Here is a 15687-nt window from a genome sequence, read left to right on the forward strand (position 1 = left end):
CTCCTCTCTTTGAAAGTAAAATTCTTTCATTGGTATACAACCCCCCCACACTCCTCCCTACCACCAAACCACCCTGAGTACACTCCACTCTGCAACCTTAATTCTGGACTAGTTTAAAAGTGATATATGATAGGGTATTATGGTGTTTCTTTTTTTTAAATTTTATTTTATACTGGTTTGCACACAAATTCATGAAATTCAAATACATTGTTTCTCACACCAGACTTTCCCCCTTTCCTTTACCAACACCTCCCTCTAACCATCAAACTGCATGGCCCTATAATTAAGCCTTCTTTAAGAGTTTTTTTGGGGGGTGTTGTGTTGTGCACTATAGAACCAGAACCAACCCATAGCCGACCCTCTAGTGGGTTTTCAGAGGCAGTTAATCCCACAGGAGGAGACTGCCCATCTTTCTCCCACAGAGCAGCTGGTGGCCTTGAACTGTGTACCTTCGGGATTGCAGCAAAGCAGTGTGTGATAATATATCGGGCTGCTAACCCAACGGTTGGCAGTTTGAATCCTTTAGCTACTCCACAACTTTTACACTTAATTCCTTGATCCCATCTTGAATTCGTTTTTGCATATAGTGTGAGGTAGGGATCTTGTTTCAATTTCCTGCAAATAGATTTCCAGCACCGTTTGGCCAGCAACATTTGTTAAGCAGGCTGTCTTTTCCTCACTTCATAGATTTCCTCTCTTTTCAAAGACCATATTGCCCACAGGCAGAAGGATTTGCTGCTGGGCTCTCAAATCTATTCCACTGGTCTATGTATCTGTCCCTGTCCCAGCACCAAGCTGTTTGGATGACTGTGGCTGCATAGTACGTTTCGAGATCAGGAAAGTGTAAGGCCATCTCCTTTGTTTTTCTTCTGTCAGTAGAAAGTAGTGCTTTTGATTGACTGACAGAGCTGCCTCCACAATGATCAAACTCAAGTCAATTTATCTCGGGTCTCTTTCCTTTCCATGTAAAGCTGGTGATTACTTTTTCCATCTCCGGTAAGAATGGTTATGGGATCTGAAGGGACAGGTCACCCTCTTTATTGACAAGTGTTATCATTAGGTGCTGTCAAGTATGACTCATAGCGATCATATGAATAACAGGTGCGAACCTTGCCCTATCCTGTGTCACCCTCCAGCGTAAGCCCTTCAAATTACCGGGTCCCATGAACTTCAATCTCTGTGACTCTAGGTGGTGCCCGGTTACCATGGCTGACTGCTCTCAGAGGGATCATAATAGAAAGTGCTAGACAGAGTGGGAGAAAAACATGAAGCAAAACGAAACAAAAATCTTAAGACTAGACTTGCTGGTTTGAGAGAGACTGGTGGGAGCCCCAAGACTACGTCCCTTAGTTACCCTTCAGGAAATTAAAGTGACTCCCATGACTCAACTTGCAGGCAAGAAATGTTGTTCTTAGATGTCATGGAGTCAAGTATGACTCATACCACCCTATGAAAGACGGATCTGAACCCAGCCGTATCTTGTACCAGCCTCATTATCTGATATACTTGAGCCCACTGTTAAATTACTGTGTCAGTCCATCTTGTTGAGGGTCTTCCTCTCATCCGCTGACCCTGCACCTTTCTGAGCATGATGTCTGTTTCCAAGGACATGTCTAAAGTATCCGAGATGAAGTGTCACCATCCTTGCCTTTAAGGAATACATGGTTGCACTTTCTCCAAGGCAACAGAAGTTGCCTCTTTCCCAGCCCTTGATGGAGCTTGGGCAGCTCTGGTGGCTTAGTCTATGGGGAACTCGCACTCTTTAACCTCAAGGCAACACGTCTCTGGAGCCTGAATTCACCAGTGGATCCTTGAGAGAAAGATGGGCAATCTCCCTCCGTGTGATTTCCGCTTTGACTGAAGAGCCATGGGGATTAAGGCTTGACCGCATGCCTTCTTTTGACCAGAAACACTAGTCAACTTGATGTAGACAGAGGCTTAAGAAGAAAAACACTTTAGTCAAGTCATTCCTGTCTGTCCAGCCAGTTGCCAGACATGTGAGAGAGCCTGTTGTAGGCTTTCTGCTTCAGGGAAGCCAACTCAGATCAGAAAAACCGCTCAGCCAAGCCGCAGTCATGAGCAAACAAAAGGGTGTTTTGAGTTGATATGTTACCAGGTATAAGAGAGCCAAAACTCTCTGGGCGGCACACTGGTGCTTCTTGATCCAGCTATGCCTGAAGTTAGATAATTCTGGACTCTGGCGAGTGGCTTTTCTTATTAGATGGCATCAAGTTGTCTTAATTCATGGTGACCTTAGATATAACAGGACAACGTTCTTTACCATGGTGGAAAGGGCTTGAGCTATGCTGTTGGATAGGCCAACCAATGTGCACTGTGTACCCGTAGTAGTAGGATGATAGGAGAATAGAAGCCTTTGAGCTATGATGCTGGAGAAGAGTATTGAATGTACTATGGACTGCTAGAACAAACAGGTTCATCTTAGCAAGGGTGAAACCAGGCTTCTCCTTGGAGGCAAGGATTCTGAGGCTTCGTCTGACATACTCGGGGCATGTTGCCAGGAGGGACCAGTCTTTGGAAAGAGACATCATGCTTGGGAGGGTGGAAAGACAGCAGAAGAGGGGTAGACCCTTGATGAGATGGATTGACTCAGTGACTGGGGTAATGGCGGTGGGTGTGTTGGAGATAGTGAGATTGGCTCAGGATAGAGTAGGGGTCAAAGCCGCTGTACTTAGGGTCACTATGAGTCGCAAGTGACTTGATGGCACATCACAACAACACTAGTGAGATATGAGACTATTATTAATCTCTTCTGGTTTCTTACTTGAACCAAGAAAAAAAGAAATTTTTTTTATTTTATTTTTTTTTTTTTTATGTGTACCGTCAAATCGGATCTGACTGGTATAGGAGATTGCCCCTCCTTCTCCAGCAGAGCACCTGGTGGATATATTTTTTGATTCTGTAATGTTTTCATGACCTTGGTCTGTTCTTTGTTAACCACAACAAACAACAGTCTCTCAAAGTCAAGAGGCTTGTCTTAGCCTAGATCAATTTTATCCTGAGTCACATGGCCATAGCTGGTCCAATGAGGTGCAGCCAGAGTGGTAAAGTTATCTGATGAGAGTAGCAATACTGAGGGGGTGAGAGAAGCTCTGACTCCAGGGATGAGAGACGACATCATGCGGAGAAAGGTTGTTTTGAGCGTGAGGAGAGTCTTGGATTGAATCGCGTCCTCTCCTAAATATACACCCATTTGGCAGGATCCGGATTCTCAGTAATTTTGCAATGATGGAACGTGGCGATTTTGTAATCATTGTCCTGAGATTTGAGAAATGAATTGATTTTAAAAGGATTAAGGTGACATTCTAGCCCTTAAAGCCAGTCATAGCTCTGACCTGATGTCAGGAGCATTGTTCAGGGGTGTGGGCTGGAACGAGACCTGGAGAGTATTCTGCTGAGTGATCTGACTCCGTCGCACAAGGACAAATATTGTATGAAACCATTATTGAAGAAGGAGTATGAGGATCCAAGGCGGGGAAGCAGAGGAATGAGGATGTGTAGGGTGTGTGTGTGTGTCTGAATTAATCATGGGATAGTACAATTTGATGGAGGAGGTTGAGGGAAATTCAAAGTATTTGGTCTGAAAAACAAGGTATTTGAATTTTGTAAATAAACTAGTATAATTTAAAAAAAAAAAAAGAAAGAAAAATAGGGCCATGAACTTGTCCTTTGGCCCTGAAGTCACTGCTCTGAGAAGCTCCTCCTTGACCCAGGGGAAGATCAACACACACACTGAGAGAGAGAAGAGAGGAGAGAGGGAGAGAGAGAAAGAGAGAGAAGAGAAAGAAACCCAAGTAGGGCCTACAGGCATTGGAAGGAGATGCGGACCTTCTGAAGCTGACATGAAGGGACAGGCTCCCAGGCGCCCCCTGGAGCTTGGTGCTGTTGTCCCCCACTGTGGAGTCAAAACCCACTCACAGGATGAACCTCCACCGGAGGCTTTTTTTTTTTATTGGTTTGCATACAGTAATAATTCATTCACATTGTGTTCCATTCATGTTCAATTAGACAATCTTTCATTTACATTGTGTTTAGTACGATCATTAATATACATTGTATTGTTTAGAATTACTATTGATCTATGATCTACCTCACACAGGAAGAGACCGCCCATCTTTCTCCCTCTCTGGGAGCAGCTAGGAGATTCAAACCGCCTGCCTTTGGGTTGGCAGTGAGACTCCTTACCACTAGGTCACGAGAGCTCCCTGAATGCAGACTTCTAGCCTCCTAAAATGTGAGAGTACGTTTCTGTGGTTAACAGTCATCCTCCGGTCCCCGTTCTGTGTGAGCAGCTCTAGTTATTAAGACAGAGAGGCTATAAAGATGCAAGCGAGGGCGAGATTGTCAAGGACCGTTAAAAACCAAGTAAAGGAATTTGAATTTTCTTCTCCAGGTAATGATGAATCACTGGAACACTACAGAGTATTGTATTTATGGTTTAAAATAACCCGATGGTCTTGGGAGAAAGGGGTAGTAGAAGGGGGAGACAGAACTGTGAGGGGACTTGAGAAATGTTTATCCCCGTCACAGCTACACCCAGGGACCGCCTTTCCTGAGAAGCGTGACGGTGTCACAGTCCTCGATCTGCAGGTCTCTGAGGCTGCGACGATTCTGTAGTCGCCGACCCTGGAACTTGAGTATCTGGTCCTCCAATAAAGGCCCCCCGGCCGACTCAATCATCATTTTCAAGTCCCAGATGGAGTCATCAGGGTCAATGGCATAAGGCTTATTCTGGCCGCCCAATTCCTTCACAAAGATCTGGATCTCAGGGGGGAACGTTTCAAGGACTCTGATGCTCACCTTAGAGAAAATCCCAAAATCTGCAAGGGTTTGTTGGCTGCTGAGAAGCTGCCGGTCCCCATCTGGATTCTGGAAGGAGAGACGCTGCTGCCCTGTGAGTCCATAATGACTCTTAATCATTGGTTTCATCTTCCAAACGGGGCTGTAGGGGTTCACGAACAAAGTCAAGTTGTACTCGCCCGTCTTTCTCACCGTCACGCGGACATCTCTTGCTCGCTGAAAGGGAAGGGTAGATGGAGTTCCCTGGATAGTCACGGCTACCTGTTTCCTCCAAAGTTTTTCAGTCATATAATTGATATCATTTACCACCCTGTCAAGACACTCTGGGCATGCTGCTGGAAGATGATATTCTTTGGAATGATATATTGCTAAGAGATGATACTCTTCGCATGCTTGCAAAGGTGGGGGGGGTCACTAAAAGAGAAGACCCTCAACGAAATGGACTGACACAGTGACTGCAGCAATGGGCTCAAGTGTGTCAGAGATGATGAGGACGGCACAGGACAGGACAGGGCTCAGATCTGTTGTTCTCAGGGTCACGGTGAGATGTACTTGACCTAATGGACTTAACAACAACATCAGGACACAAGACTTACAAAACAAAACAAAACGAAAAAAACCACACCAAAACAAATGTAAAAGGAGTTACTAGAAACAATTATCTTCAACTTCAGGCATCAACTGAGGCTCCCAGGCAAAGCAGGACATTTGACAGTTTGATGCTTGCATGTCCTTGGTTTTTCCAACTCAATCTAACGAGGTCACAGCTGCCAAGGGATCGCCCAATGATTTCTTCTTATACTACTTCAGAATCCTCACCGGCTCCTTGAACAGAACAACAGTACTACAGCACCATCCAGCTAGTGTGAGGATAAATTATTTCACATATGTGAGGCCCTGATCCCAGTGTGCAAAGACTAACATAGTCAAGGATGTCCACTGCGATGGTCAAAATCGCAAAGTGTCCTGAAGAGCACTGGTCATAGAAATGAAGGTATCTTCACACATTAGACACCATACAGCTATTAAAAGGATTCATTCGAAAAAAGGATAATTGTGGAGCAATTATGTCTATTGTCTGGCTGTTAATATCAAACCCCCCCTTTCACACTCAAAAGTATTTTGGTATGAAGTTTATGTAATACAATGATACTTACTAGGTTTGCATGTGGAATTGTCTCTAAGATAATTCAGTTATTAAACAGCTTGATTATCTAAGTAAAAAATGTGCAAAAATCAGGATGCCCAGACACAGGCAAGAGGCTGAATGTGGATGGCATACCCATAGAAGCAGTGGACCGGTGGACGGCTGGGAGGTCTAGAACTGGAGTCAGGGAATTGAGATGCAAAGAGGACTTTACCATTGTGTACGTATCTTTCAACTGCTGATATTTTAACTATTAGGAACGTGTGCCCTCTTTTCATGAAATGCAAAATAATAACAAAAATAAAGCTTATGGGAATTGTCACCGTAGTTGGAAGCACTGGCCGGTTTGGGGACTCTTGCCACCAGGGTCCCTTGGTTGGCTGTGTGTTCACAGCCAATAGGACATTGCAAGGCCGTGGGCCCTTCTGCTGCTCTGGGTACCTAACTAGTTCTAGGTGTTCCAGGGCTGCCTTTGCAGACAGGTTCGGAATTTCCCTGCCTGATGTGAATTTCGGGCCCTGTCAGATTAACAGATAAGGGTAATGAAATGCTTAAGGCACATACAGAGTTCTGGTAGATGAACCTGATGTCTTATGCAATGTTCAGACCTGGGACAGTTGTGACCCTTTCATTCTCGTCTGCAGTGGAACCCTGTGCTATTCTTGTATTGCTTTTGGAGACAGCTACGAAATCTATTTTAACTGCAGGAAGTTGGGGTTTTGACAATCCATAAAATGGGAAATGTTCGCTCACAGGACGGGTGGATGTGAGTGAATTCTTCAAGTCTCTCTCTCAACCGGCTACATACAGATCAGAGGTGACATTGTAGGCCCATTTTCCAGAGGGAAAAAACCGAGGCCCAGCCATCTTCAGGAGGGGGAAATGGCACCCCTGGTTGACTGGGAGATCTCCAGGGAAGGTGCTGCCTGTACAGTGGAATTGTGGGTCCTGTGGTAGAAGTTCTGAGAGATTGCCGTGGGGTCAAAGTGAAGACAACACTGAGTTAGTACTGGGTTTAGGTCCTACCTGTACCTCCCAGCTCTGGCTGGGGTCTTCAGTCTGGCAACAGGCCTGACGTAAGCAACGCACAGCTTCTTTGGCCACCAAGTCCCACCTCTTCCCCTTCCCCAAATTATTGGTAGGGTCAGCTGGGTCCAGGATGACGGGTCTGTGGGAGAGAAGGGGCGAGTCAGGGCCACATTCATCATTCTGGCCCTCGGACTTCAGAGGAGGCGGATGGTGTCTGTTTCTGGGGCGGGTGGACTTCCTGAACACTGAATCTCTTGCTTTCGGGATATAACCCAACCTGGAACAATCAAGCTTTATTTTAGAACTTTTGCTTATAATGCTGAGGTTGTTGTGTACCATGGAGTCAGAACTGACCCATAGCTGACCCTCCAGTGGGTTTTCAGAGGCAGTTAATCACACAGGAGGAGACTGCCCATCCTTCCCCCGTGGAGCAGCTGGTGGACTTGAACCGCATGCCTTCATGATTACAGTGCAGCTTCTTGCCATTAGGCCACCACAGCTCCCTACAGATACACTAGATGGTATATATCTATATAAAAGGGAGCTCTGGAGACATAATGGTAAGAAGTCATGTTGTCAACGCAAAAGTACATAGTTCGAATCCACCAGCTGCTCTGTGGGAGACAGATGGGCAATTTCCTCCCGTGTGATTTACTGCCTCTGAAAACTCGCTGGAGGGTCGGCTGTGGGGTGGTTCTGACTCGAAGGCACCCAACAGCAGCGTGTCACGAGAAGGGGTTGTGGTGGTGTAATCCATAGCTGCTAACCAGAGGGTTGCCAGTCTCTGGGAGTTCAAATTCACCAGTTGCTCTTTGGCACAAAAACCAGTAATCTCCTCTTGTTCAGATTTACAGCCTTGGAAACCTCGTGGAGGGGTTGCTGTGAGTTGGAGGCGATAGTGTTGGCTGTTGTTGCCGTTATTCACTGGGTTGTTGTTGGGTTTTTTTAGCCTTTAAGTCTTTATTAAAAACTCTTTAAGACAAGGGAGCTCTGGTAGCCTAGTGGCAAGATGCTGCACTGCAGTCCCAGAGGTGCGCGGTTCAAATCCACCAGATGCTCTGCTGGAGAAGGAGGGGGCAATCTCCTCCTGTACCAGTCAGATCTGATTTGACGGTACATGTAAAAATAATACAATTTAAAAAAATTCTTTAAGACAAAATTTACACATGCAAGGACTGCAAGCTTAGAAATTAGTTCAAGAGTTAAAATTATCAATTTAAGAAAAATATATCTAAAAAACAAGACATCCAAGCAGATATATGCACACCCATGTTTATTGCAGCTTTGTTCACAATAGCAAGGAGTTGGAAACAACCTAAGTGCCCATCAACAAACGAATGGCTAGAGAAGCTGTGGTATATTCGCACAATGGAATACTATGCTGCATTAAAAAACAAGGAACTCATGCAATATTATTCAAAATGGTTGACTCTGGAGAACATTATGCTGAGTGAAATATCCCAGTCACAAAAGGACAAATATTACATGATGCCACTGTTGTAGAATGGGACTGTCCTTGGGGTTGGGGAGAGACTGAGTAAGATGGGTTCAATAATGTATACTGCACTGAAACAGAGGAGGGAGAAAACTGTTTAAAAGAGATATATAACTAGGTATTTCTGTCATCACAGGAGACTAGAGCGAGGGCTACATGGTGGAGGGGACCTGGGGGAGGGTTTGTAAAACAATGAAAGAATCTTTTCTTTTACTTTTCCATAATTTTTGGACTCATGTACTTATAACTTGTTAGTCAAATTTGTGTCTTCTAGGTTGCAACACCCCCATGATACATCTTCAAGGATCTGAACATGTACGGCCAAGCACAATCAATAAGAGTGCATCTAAATTCCAAAATCAATCTCCATAATAGTCTATGTGTTTCCTACTGCCAAAGGGGCCCTTTAGAGTAGTGAGAGAAGATCTTCACCCTGAAACCCACAGCGTCCCTTTTCAGCAGGAAGTAGCTAAGAGAATACGCCATCCCCTTTTCCTTATGACTCAGGGTGAAGTCTCTCTCAGGGAGGAGTGATAGGGAATGGCAAAGGACACACTGACAAAGAAGATTAATCAGAACTGGCTTTGACAAGCACTGTGGCATTTGGACAAGAACAAACTGGGAGGAGGGTAGAGAGAATAGTGCAACGGTCAATGAATGGAAACCCAAAATCTCTGTAAATGTTTATGAAAATTAATAAAATATAGAAAAAAAAACAAATACATCAGCAAAATTAGTATATAAATACCAACAGTTTCTAGACAGTGTGTGGAATAAGATTTCTTTCTAGTTACTTGCTACTTTTTGAAGTTTCCCTCAAAACTGTGACTTGTTTTTTTAAAATCCACATAGGAAGCCTGATCTTTTCACTGTCATGAAAGAAGTAGCCTGACTTCAAAGCCAAAAGCTTGGGTGGGGCAGAGCTGACTATAATGACACAGCAACCATCTGGCTTACAGCCCTTAATAATCACTGTTTCAATTTTCAGTTACAAGGCAAATCGATCCCTTTTCTTTTTCGAGTGTTTGAGCTGAGGCTTCCACTCACTCACCTTGGTTCCTTCAACTTCTGTTTGATACACTTTGTGACCACCTCGCTTTGGAAATCGTAGTACTTGGTCCAGTAAACACAGACATCCTCGTGGTCCCTCAGGAGCTCCATCACGGCGACCAAGCCTTGGTCCATGTCGAAGTTGTCACTTTTGTCTGTGCCCATTTCCCAGGCATAGATGGTCAGGAGCTCCAGTGCATATTTTGAAGGCAAGGGTACTTTTCGATTTTTACATTTTACATACTGTTGAGAAAGAGAGAGAAAAAGACAGTGACAAAGAATAAGAGAGAGACACAGAGAGAGAGAGAGAGAGAGAGAGAGATTTCTGCCTGGGATTTTCCAGTTTCTCTATTTCATCATGTACACACACACAAAAATGTTTACAAACAGTGCTTCCCAGAAGGTAATAGAACCAAAAACAATGATAATAATAATATTAATAATAATATAATGTTATGGATTAAACGTGTCCTTCCAAAACTGGTGTTAAAAATCTTAATCCCAAGCCTTTAAGTGTGACTGTTTGTTCTTCTACTGAGGTCAGACCAGAGTAGGCTGGCCCTACACCCAATCACATCAAACGAGAAGATCAGAGACAGAGTCACACACGCAGGCGAAATACATTGCCATGTGAAGATCTGTTTACAAAGGAAGGTTCAGGAACACCAAGGGTAGAGGGCAATTATTAAACCCCAGGAGAGAGTCTCTTAGAAAGAACTGAGATGGAGACCCTCAATAGGATTTTTAGCTTCTAGAACTGCTTGCGAATCATTTCTGTTCTTTCAAGCCACCCTCTTGTGCCATTTCTGCTGAGGCTGAAACAAAGACACAAAAGTTATCGCTCACAATTGCCTAACGTTCTGTTTATAAACAGCTTTGAATGATAGTATCTGACCCACACAATTCAGCTTGCCCGCTATTCAACACAGCCTCTGAAAGTGGAACTTTTCAAGCGGCAAGAACTGCAGGGAAAAATTCAAGCCTGAAGTTGCAATACTGAAGGAGTTTATGGGCAAAACCTAGAACAACACAAGAAACATCAAAATGAGATGAAAGGAATACATAGTGTCATGGTACCAAGAAGAAATGACTGGTAATGAACTATTTTAGGAAATTACACATGATCAAGAATCAATAGTAGTGAAGGGAGAAGTCCAGGCTGCACTGAAGTGTGGGTGAAAAACAAAGCTCAAGGGATTTATGAAGCAGTAACTGAAATGCTTCAACAAAAAGATGCAGCCCTGGAGGTGCTCCCTCATCTACGTCAAGAAATTTCAAGACAGTCACTTGCCAACTAACTGCAAGAGATCCATATCAGTGCCCATTTCAAAGAAGCGTGATTCAACAGAATGTGGAAATTATCTAACAATATCATTAAAATTACATGCAATATAGTGGCTTTGTTTGCAATAGCAAAGAGCTGGAAAAAAACCCAAATGCCCATCAACAAATGAAGGGACAGAGCAGCTCTGGTATATTCACATAATGGAATACTATGCAGCATTGAAAAACAAGGAACTCATAATATATTATGCTAAGTGGATGACTCTGGAGGACATTATACTGAGTGAAATATCTCAGTCACAAAAGGAAAAATATTGCATAGGGCCACTGTTGTAAAACAGGACTGACATCAGGGTTGAGGGAAGACAGAAAAGGAAGGGAGGAATGATGTATACCACATTGAAAAGATGAGGGAGAGAACTGTTTAAAAGGGATATATATATAAAAAAGGGGTATATGATTGGGTATTATTGTCATGACAGGAGTCCAGAATGAAGGCGACATAGTGGAGTGGACTTGGGGGGAGGGATTGCATAACAATGAAAGAGTTTTTCTTTTACTTTTCAAGGAGAAGAGTGAATTGGGGGGGAAGGAGTGGGCAGGGAGAAAAGTGCAACAATGAATGAATAGAAACCCTAAGTCTCTGTAAACTTTCATTAAAATTAATAAAATTTCTTAAAAAAGAAAATTCATGCACGCCCATGTTAATCGCAGCTTTGTTCACAATAGCAAGGAGCTGGAAACAACCCAGGTGCCCATCAACAAACAAATGGATAGAGAAGTTGTGGTATATTCACACAATGGAATACTACACTGCATTGAAAAACAAGAACTCATGAAATACTATTCAAAATGGGTGACCCTGGAGGACATTATGCTGAGTGAAATATCTCAGTCACAAAAGGACAAATATTGCATGGTGCCACTGTTGTAGAATGGGACTGACGTCAGTGTTGGGGTAAGACTGAGGAAACCTGGATAAATTACGTATACTGCATTGAAACAGATGAGGGAGAGAACAGTTTAAAAGCGATCTATGATAGAGTATTATGATTACCACAGGAGTCCAGAATTAAAGTTGCAGAGTGGAGTGTACTCAGGGTGGTGGGGGTGTGTGTGTGTGTGTGGAGGGATCATATACCAATGAAAGAATTTTTCTTTTACTTTTCAAAGAGGGGAATGAACTGGGGGGGCGGGGTGGGCAGGGAGAAAAGTGCAACAATGAATGAATGGAAATCCAAAATCTCTGTAAATGTTCATTGAAATTAATAAAATAAAAATTTTTTAAAAAGAAAATCACATGCAAGTAAAATCTTGCAGAGTATCTTAAAATGGCTGAAGCTTCTCAAAAAAATAAAAATTAAAAAAATGGCTGAAGCTTCTCAAGAAATAAAGGAAAATATGTGATTCCAAATGCTCTTTAAAAAAATGCTCATCTAGATGATAACATAATTATGATAAAAACAAAAGGGGGTAAATATGGGAAGTCAATACCAAATATTTGTAATAAACTGAATGCTATTTAGAAAATATGTACATTGCATTAAAAAATCAATAAAAAATATTTAATACAAAACAAGAAAAAAATAAAATCAGTGCAATTAGGAAGAAAAACAGAATGGCTTTGCCTCATAGGCTTTGGGCCTGCTGTCAGGAGGGCCCAATCCCCGGAGAAAGACCTCAGACATCACGCCTGGTAAAGCCAAGAGCAAGCACAAAAGGACGACCCTCAACCAAATGGACTGAGGCACACAGCGCTGACCGAGGTCACTGCAGGATCGGACAGAGGTTTGCTGTGTTTTGTACAGAGGCTCTCTGACTCGGCGCTGAATCAACAGCACCTAACTGTAACAACAATGGCTGGACTACTGGCTTGTGTCTATTATTTCTTTTTCCCTTTTGAAAAATATGCTGCGACGCGCCTGCCCTCTCTCCCCGTGGTCCCCCAAACCTTCGAGCCAGGCACCCCGTTCTTACATGCTTGTACCAGTGCTTCACCAGCCGCAGCAGATCCTTCAGTTTAGCTGGGCAGTTTTTCACAAAGTGCCTCTGCAGCTGCGTGAAGCATGGGGAGAACTCCCCGGGGCATCTGGTGCTGGCTATTAAGTCTTCATAGATTTCCGGCGACGGCTTACTATCTGGACAAAAGGGTCCTGGGAGGAGAAAAGTCTCCAGTTAGGAAAATAGCCGCTTTGAGACAAGGACGACAGAAAAGGTCTTCTGCACCTAGAGCCTACATAAATGATCTCATGCGATCTGAACCCTAGCGTTATTAATCTTTCCATCTTATAACGAAATAGCTGGAGGCCTAGAGGTTTGGTAACTGAAAGAAAAAGGCACAACCCCAATGCTGTCTAGTGGATGCAGACTCAGGGGGACCCCAATGTGTAACAGAGGAGAGCTATTCCATAAGGTTTTCTTGACGTATGGAATCTCCAGGTTTTCCTCCTTGGAGTCCCTGGGGATGAGTTTGCAGCTGCAACTCTCACATCAATAATCTACCAAAACTGCTCGCACTGGCCAGTGGCAAGAATCTGCGCTGCAATCCTGAAGGCATGCAGTTCAAATCTACCAGCTGTTCCATGATAGCAGGTTGGGAGGTTTCCTCCTGTGTGATTAACTGCCTCTGATGTCTCCCTGGAGGATCAGGTACGGATTGCTTCCGACTCACAGGTACTCAACACCACCCCGACCCCCAGGGACCGAGATATTTCAGTAGCACACACAAATGTTATCTGACTTTTAAAGACCTAACACAGACACAAGACTCCTCATCATATGCCAAGCACTGGGATAAACTTGTGGAATCCTTACAACAGCTCCATGGAGTAGGTCAAACTAAGTGGAGCTCCCAGGAGGTGGTCATTTTTTTTATAGGTCCAATAGCCTCAGGTTCAATTTGAAATTATTTTGTTTCATTTAATAGCTTGTCAGTGGAGTCTCTAAAGGGGTTAAAAATAGCTTGCCAGAGGCCACACAACTGGAAAGTCCGGATTGGAGTCATACTTGCAAAGTATTAAGAACTGTGTTCCTCTTAGAGATTAACCTTAATGAAATCTCTAATAAAAGTTAAAAAAAAAAAGAACTGTGTTCCTTGAAACGAGTGTTGTAAAACAAAATGTGTATTATAAGAAAAACAAAACAAGAATTCTGTTCGTTTTGGGTTTTTTGGTGGTTTTTTTTTAAGAACTATTTCATTTTCCCCTCAACCAGATGGAATGACACGGTGGCTGCTGCAATGGGCTCTACTGTGTCAGGAAGTGTGAGGACGGCACAGGATAGGGCAGGGCTCAGAACTGTTGCTCACCGGGTCGCTATGGGTAGTACTCCCCTCAATGGCACCGAACAACAACAATCCACCAGTATTCCCTTCCTATCAAGTCAGAATGACAAAATATCTGAACTAATAAAGACCCTAATTAATGTTAAAAAAATGAGCCATTGCATTTTTAAGAGGGAAGTTTACAAAACACAAGATTAAATTACCGATAACTGAGTCTGCTAATTCCCACGTATGTGTTTATCACAAAAAGGCAGAGCTGTCCTACTCCAGATTAAGAGATTAGTAGTAGTAGAGATTAGTTGTAATAGTAGAGATTATTAATAGAGGGGTTTTTTCCTCTCTTTTTCTACAGATCCCTTCCATTTGTACTTAATGAATATTCCAATTGTTAGAGGCTTATGGAAGATTCTAGAAAATGAATGAATGCTTGCATATGGGGGGTTTATTTCTGTGGGAAAGAGCATTTTAAGGTTCAAAATAACTGAATTACAAATAAACTTCTGGCCTTTGCTTATTTGGGCATGCTAGATGGTTTGGATTAAGAATGGGGAAGTGTCACTGACTTAATCATTTTAGCAGGTTGGTTAATTGCATAAAAAATTATTTCTACCTAGTTCTGTCTTTAACTCTAAAGGCATGAAGCGCTTACTCGACTCACCACTATTTTATAGGGTCAGGGTGAAACCGCCTCCTTGGTTTGAGCAGGAACCCATGTTGGGTGAAGACCCCTCTTCCCTTGCAACAACCGGATGTAGATGCACATACATGTGTCCATGAGAGGACTTAACCCTCAAGCACAGCTCCGGTCCTATCGTCCTGGAAAAACGCTAATCTTTCCTCACTGGTTTCTACTTTCCCAAACCTTCCCCAGACCTGGTGGGTGGAGGGGTCCTGGCTGGTTTCTCTAGACTCAGTCCACCTCTGTCTTTACCCAGAGCATCAAAAGCCGGGAGTACGTCCACTCGAACTACATCGCTGCTCTTCTTGGACTGGACCTGGCAGGAGAAGGAGCGAGGAGCTCTGGTGCCCTCTCTGGGCCACACCAGTGACAGGTTGTAGGCCAGGCTCCTCTTACAGTGATCCATTTTCTCCTTGATGAAGTCGATGACGTCTTCTCGGAGCCTCGCCTGGTCTCTGAAGCTGGAGAAGCAGCTCAAGAACAGGACCAGGTCCAGATCTGAGCAGTGGTTCAGTGTCGTCCCCTTCCCTGAGGATCCGCCCTGTGGGAGACAAAATTGAGCTCCTCCTTCAGGACCTGGTGCCTGAGGCTGCAGTGGAGTTAGGAACATTCAAATCAGGTTATTATTTACCCAGGTCCCAAAAGGCATGCTTAATCTCCATTTTACATAGTGGCTTTTGACATAGGGATTACTGGATTCATTCCCCCACCCCCCCATGTAATTAGAGAAAATAAATACTTGCTAAGCAATTCAGTTTGCTTGGCTCTGTAGTCAACAGTCTTGGCACCAGCAGCCAGGAAATTAAAAAGGCGCATTGCCATGGGAAAGTCTGCTGTTAGGGACCTCTCCAAAGTACTGAAGAGCAATGGTGTCTCTCTGGAGACTAAGGTGCATCTGATAC

At 43.7% G+C, this 15687-nt stretch overlaps 1 protein-coding gene across 1 annotated transcript in view; it reads right to left on the bottom strand.

The window, feature by feature from the left end:
- Nucleotides 1-4548: 4548 nt before the first annotated feature.
- LOC102864206 (2'-5'-oligoadenylate synthase-like protein 2-like) overlaps nt 4549-15687 on the bottom strand; it is a 13063-nt gene continuing 1924 nt past the window's right edge. The window contains exons 2-6 of the mRNA XM_006890504.1: nt 15038-15326; nt 12801-12976; nt 9541-9782; nt 6992-7133; nt 4549-5034 (exon numbers count right to left, since the gene is read on the bottom strand). Of these exons, the coding sequence (XP_006890566.1) occupies nt 4549-5034; nt 6992-7133; nt 9541-9782; nt 12801-12976; nt 15038-15326 (1335 nt within the window). The remainder of the gene's footprint in view (nt 5035-6991; nt 7134-9540; nt 9783-12800; nt 12977-15037; nt 15327-15687) is intronic.

This window comes from Elephantulus edwardii, unplaced genomic scaffold (genome assembly GCF_000299155.1).
Source record: "Elephantulus edwardii isolate Elephantulus edwardi_28Jun2011 unplaced genomic scaffold, EleEdw1.0 scaffold00089, whole genome shotgun sequence".
Lineage (NCBI taxonomy): Eukaryota > Metazoa > Chordata > Mammalia > Macroscelidea > Macroscelididae > Elephantulus > Elephantulus edwardii.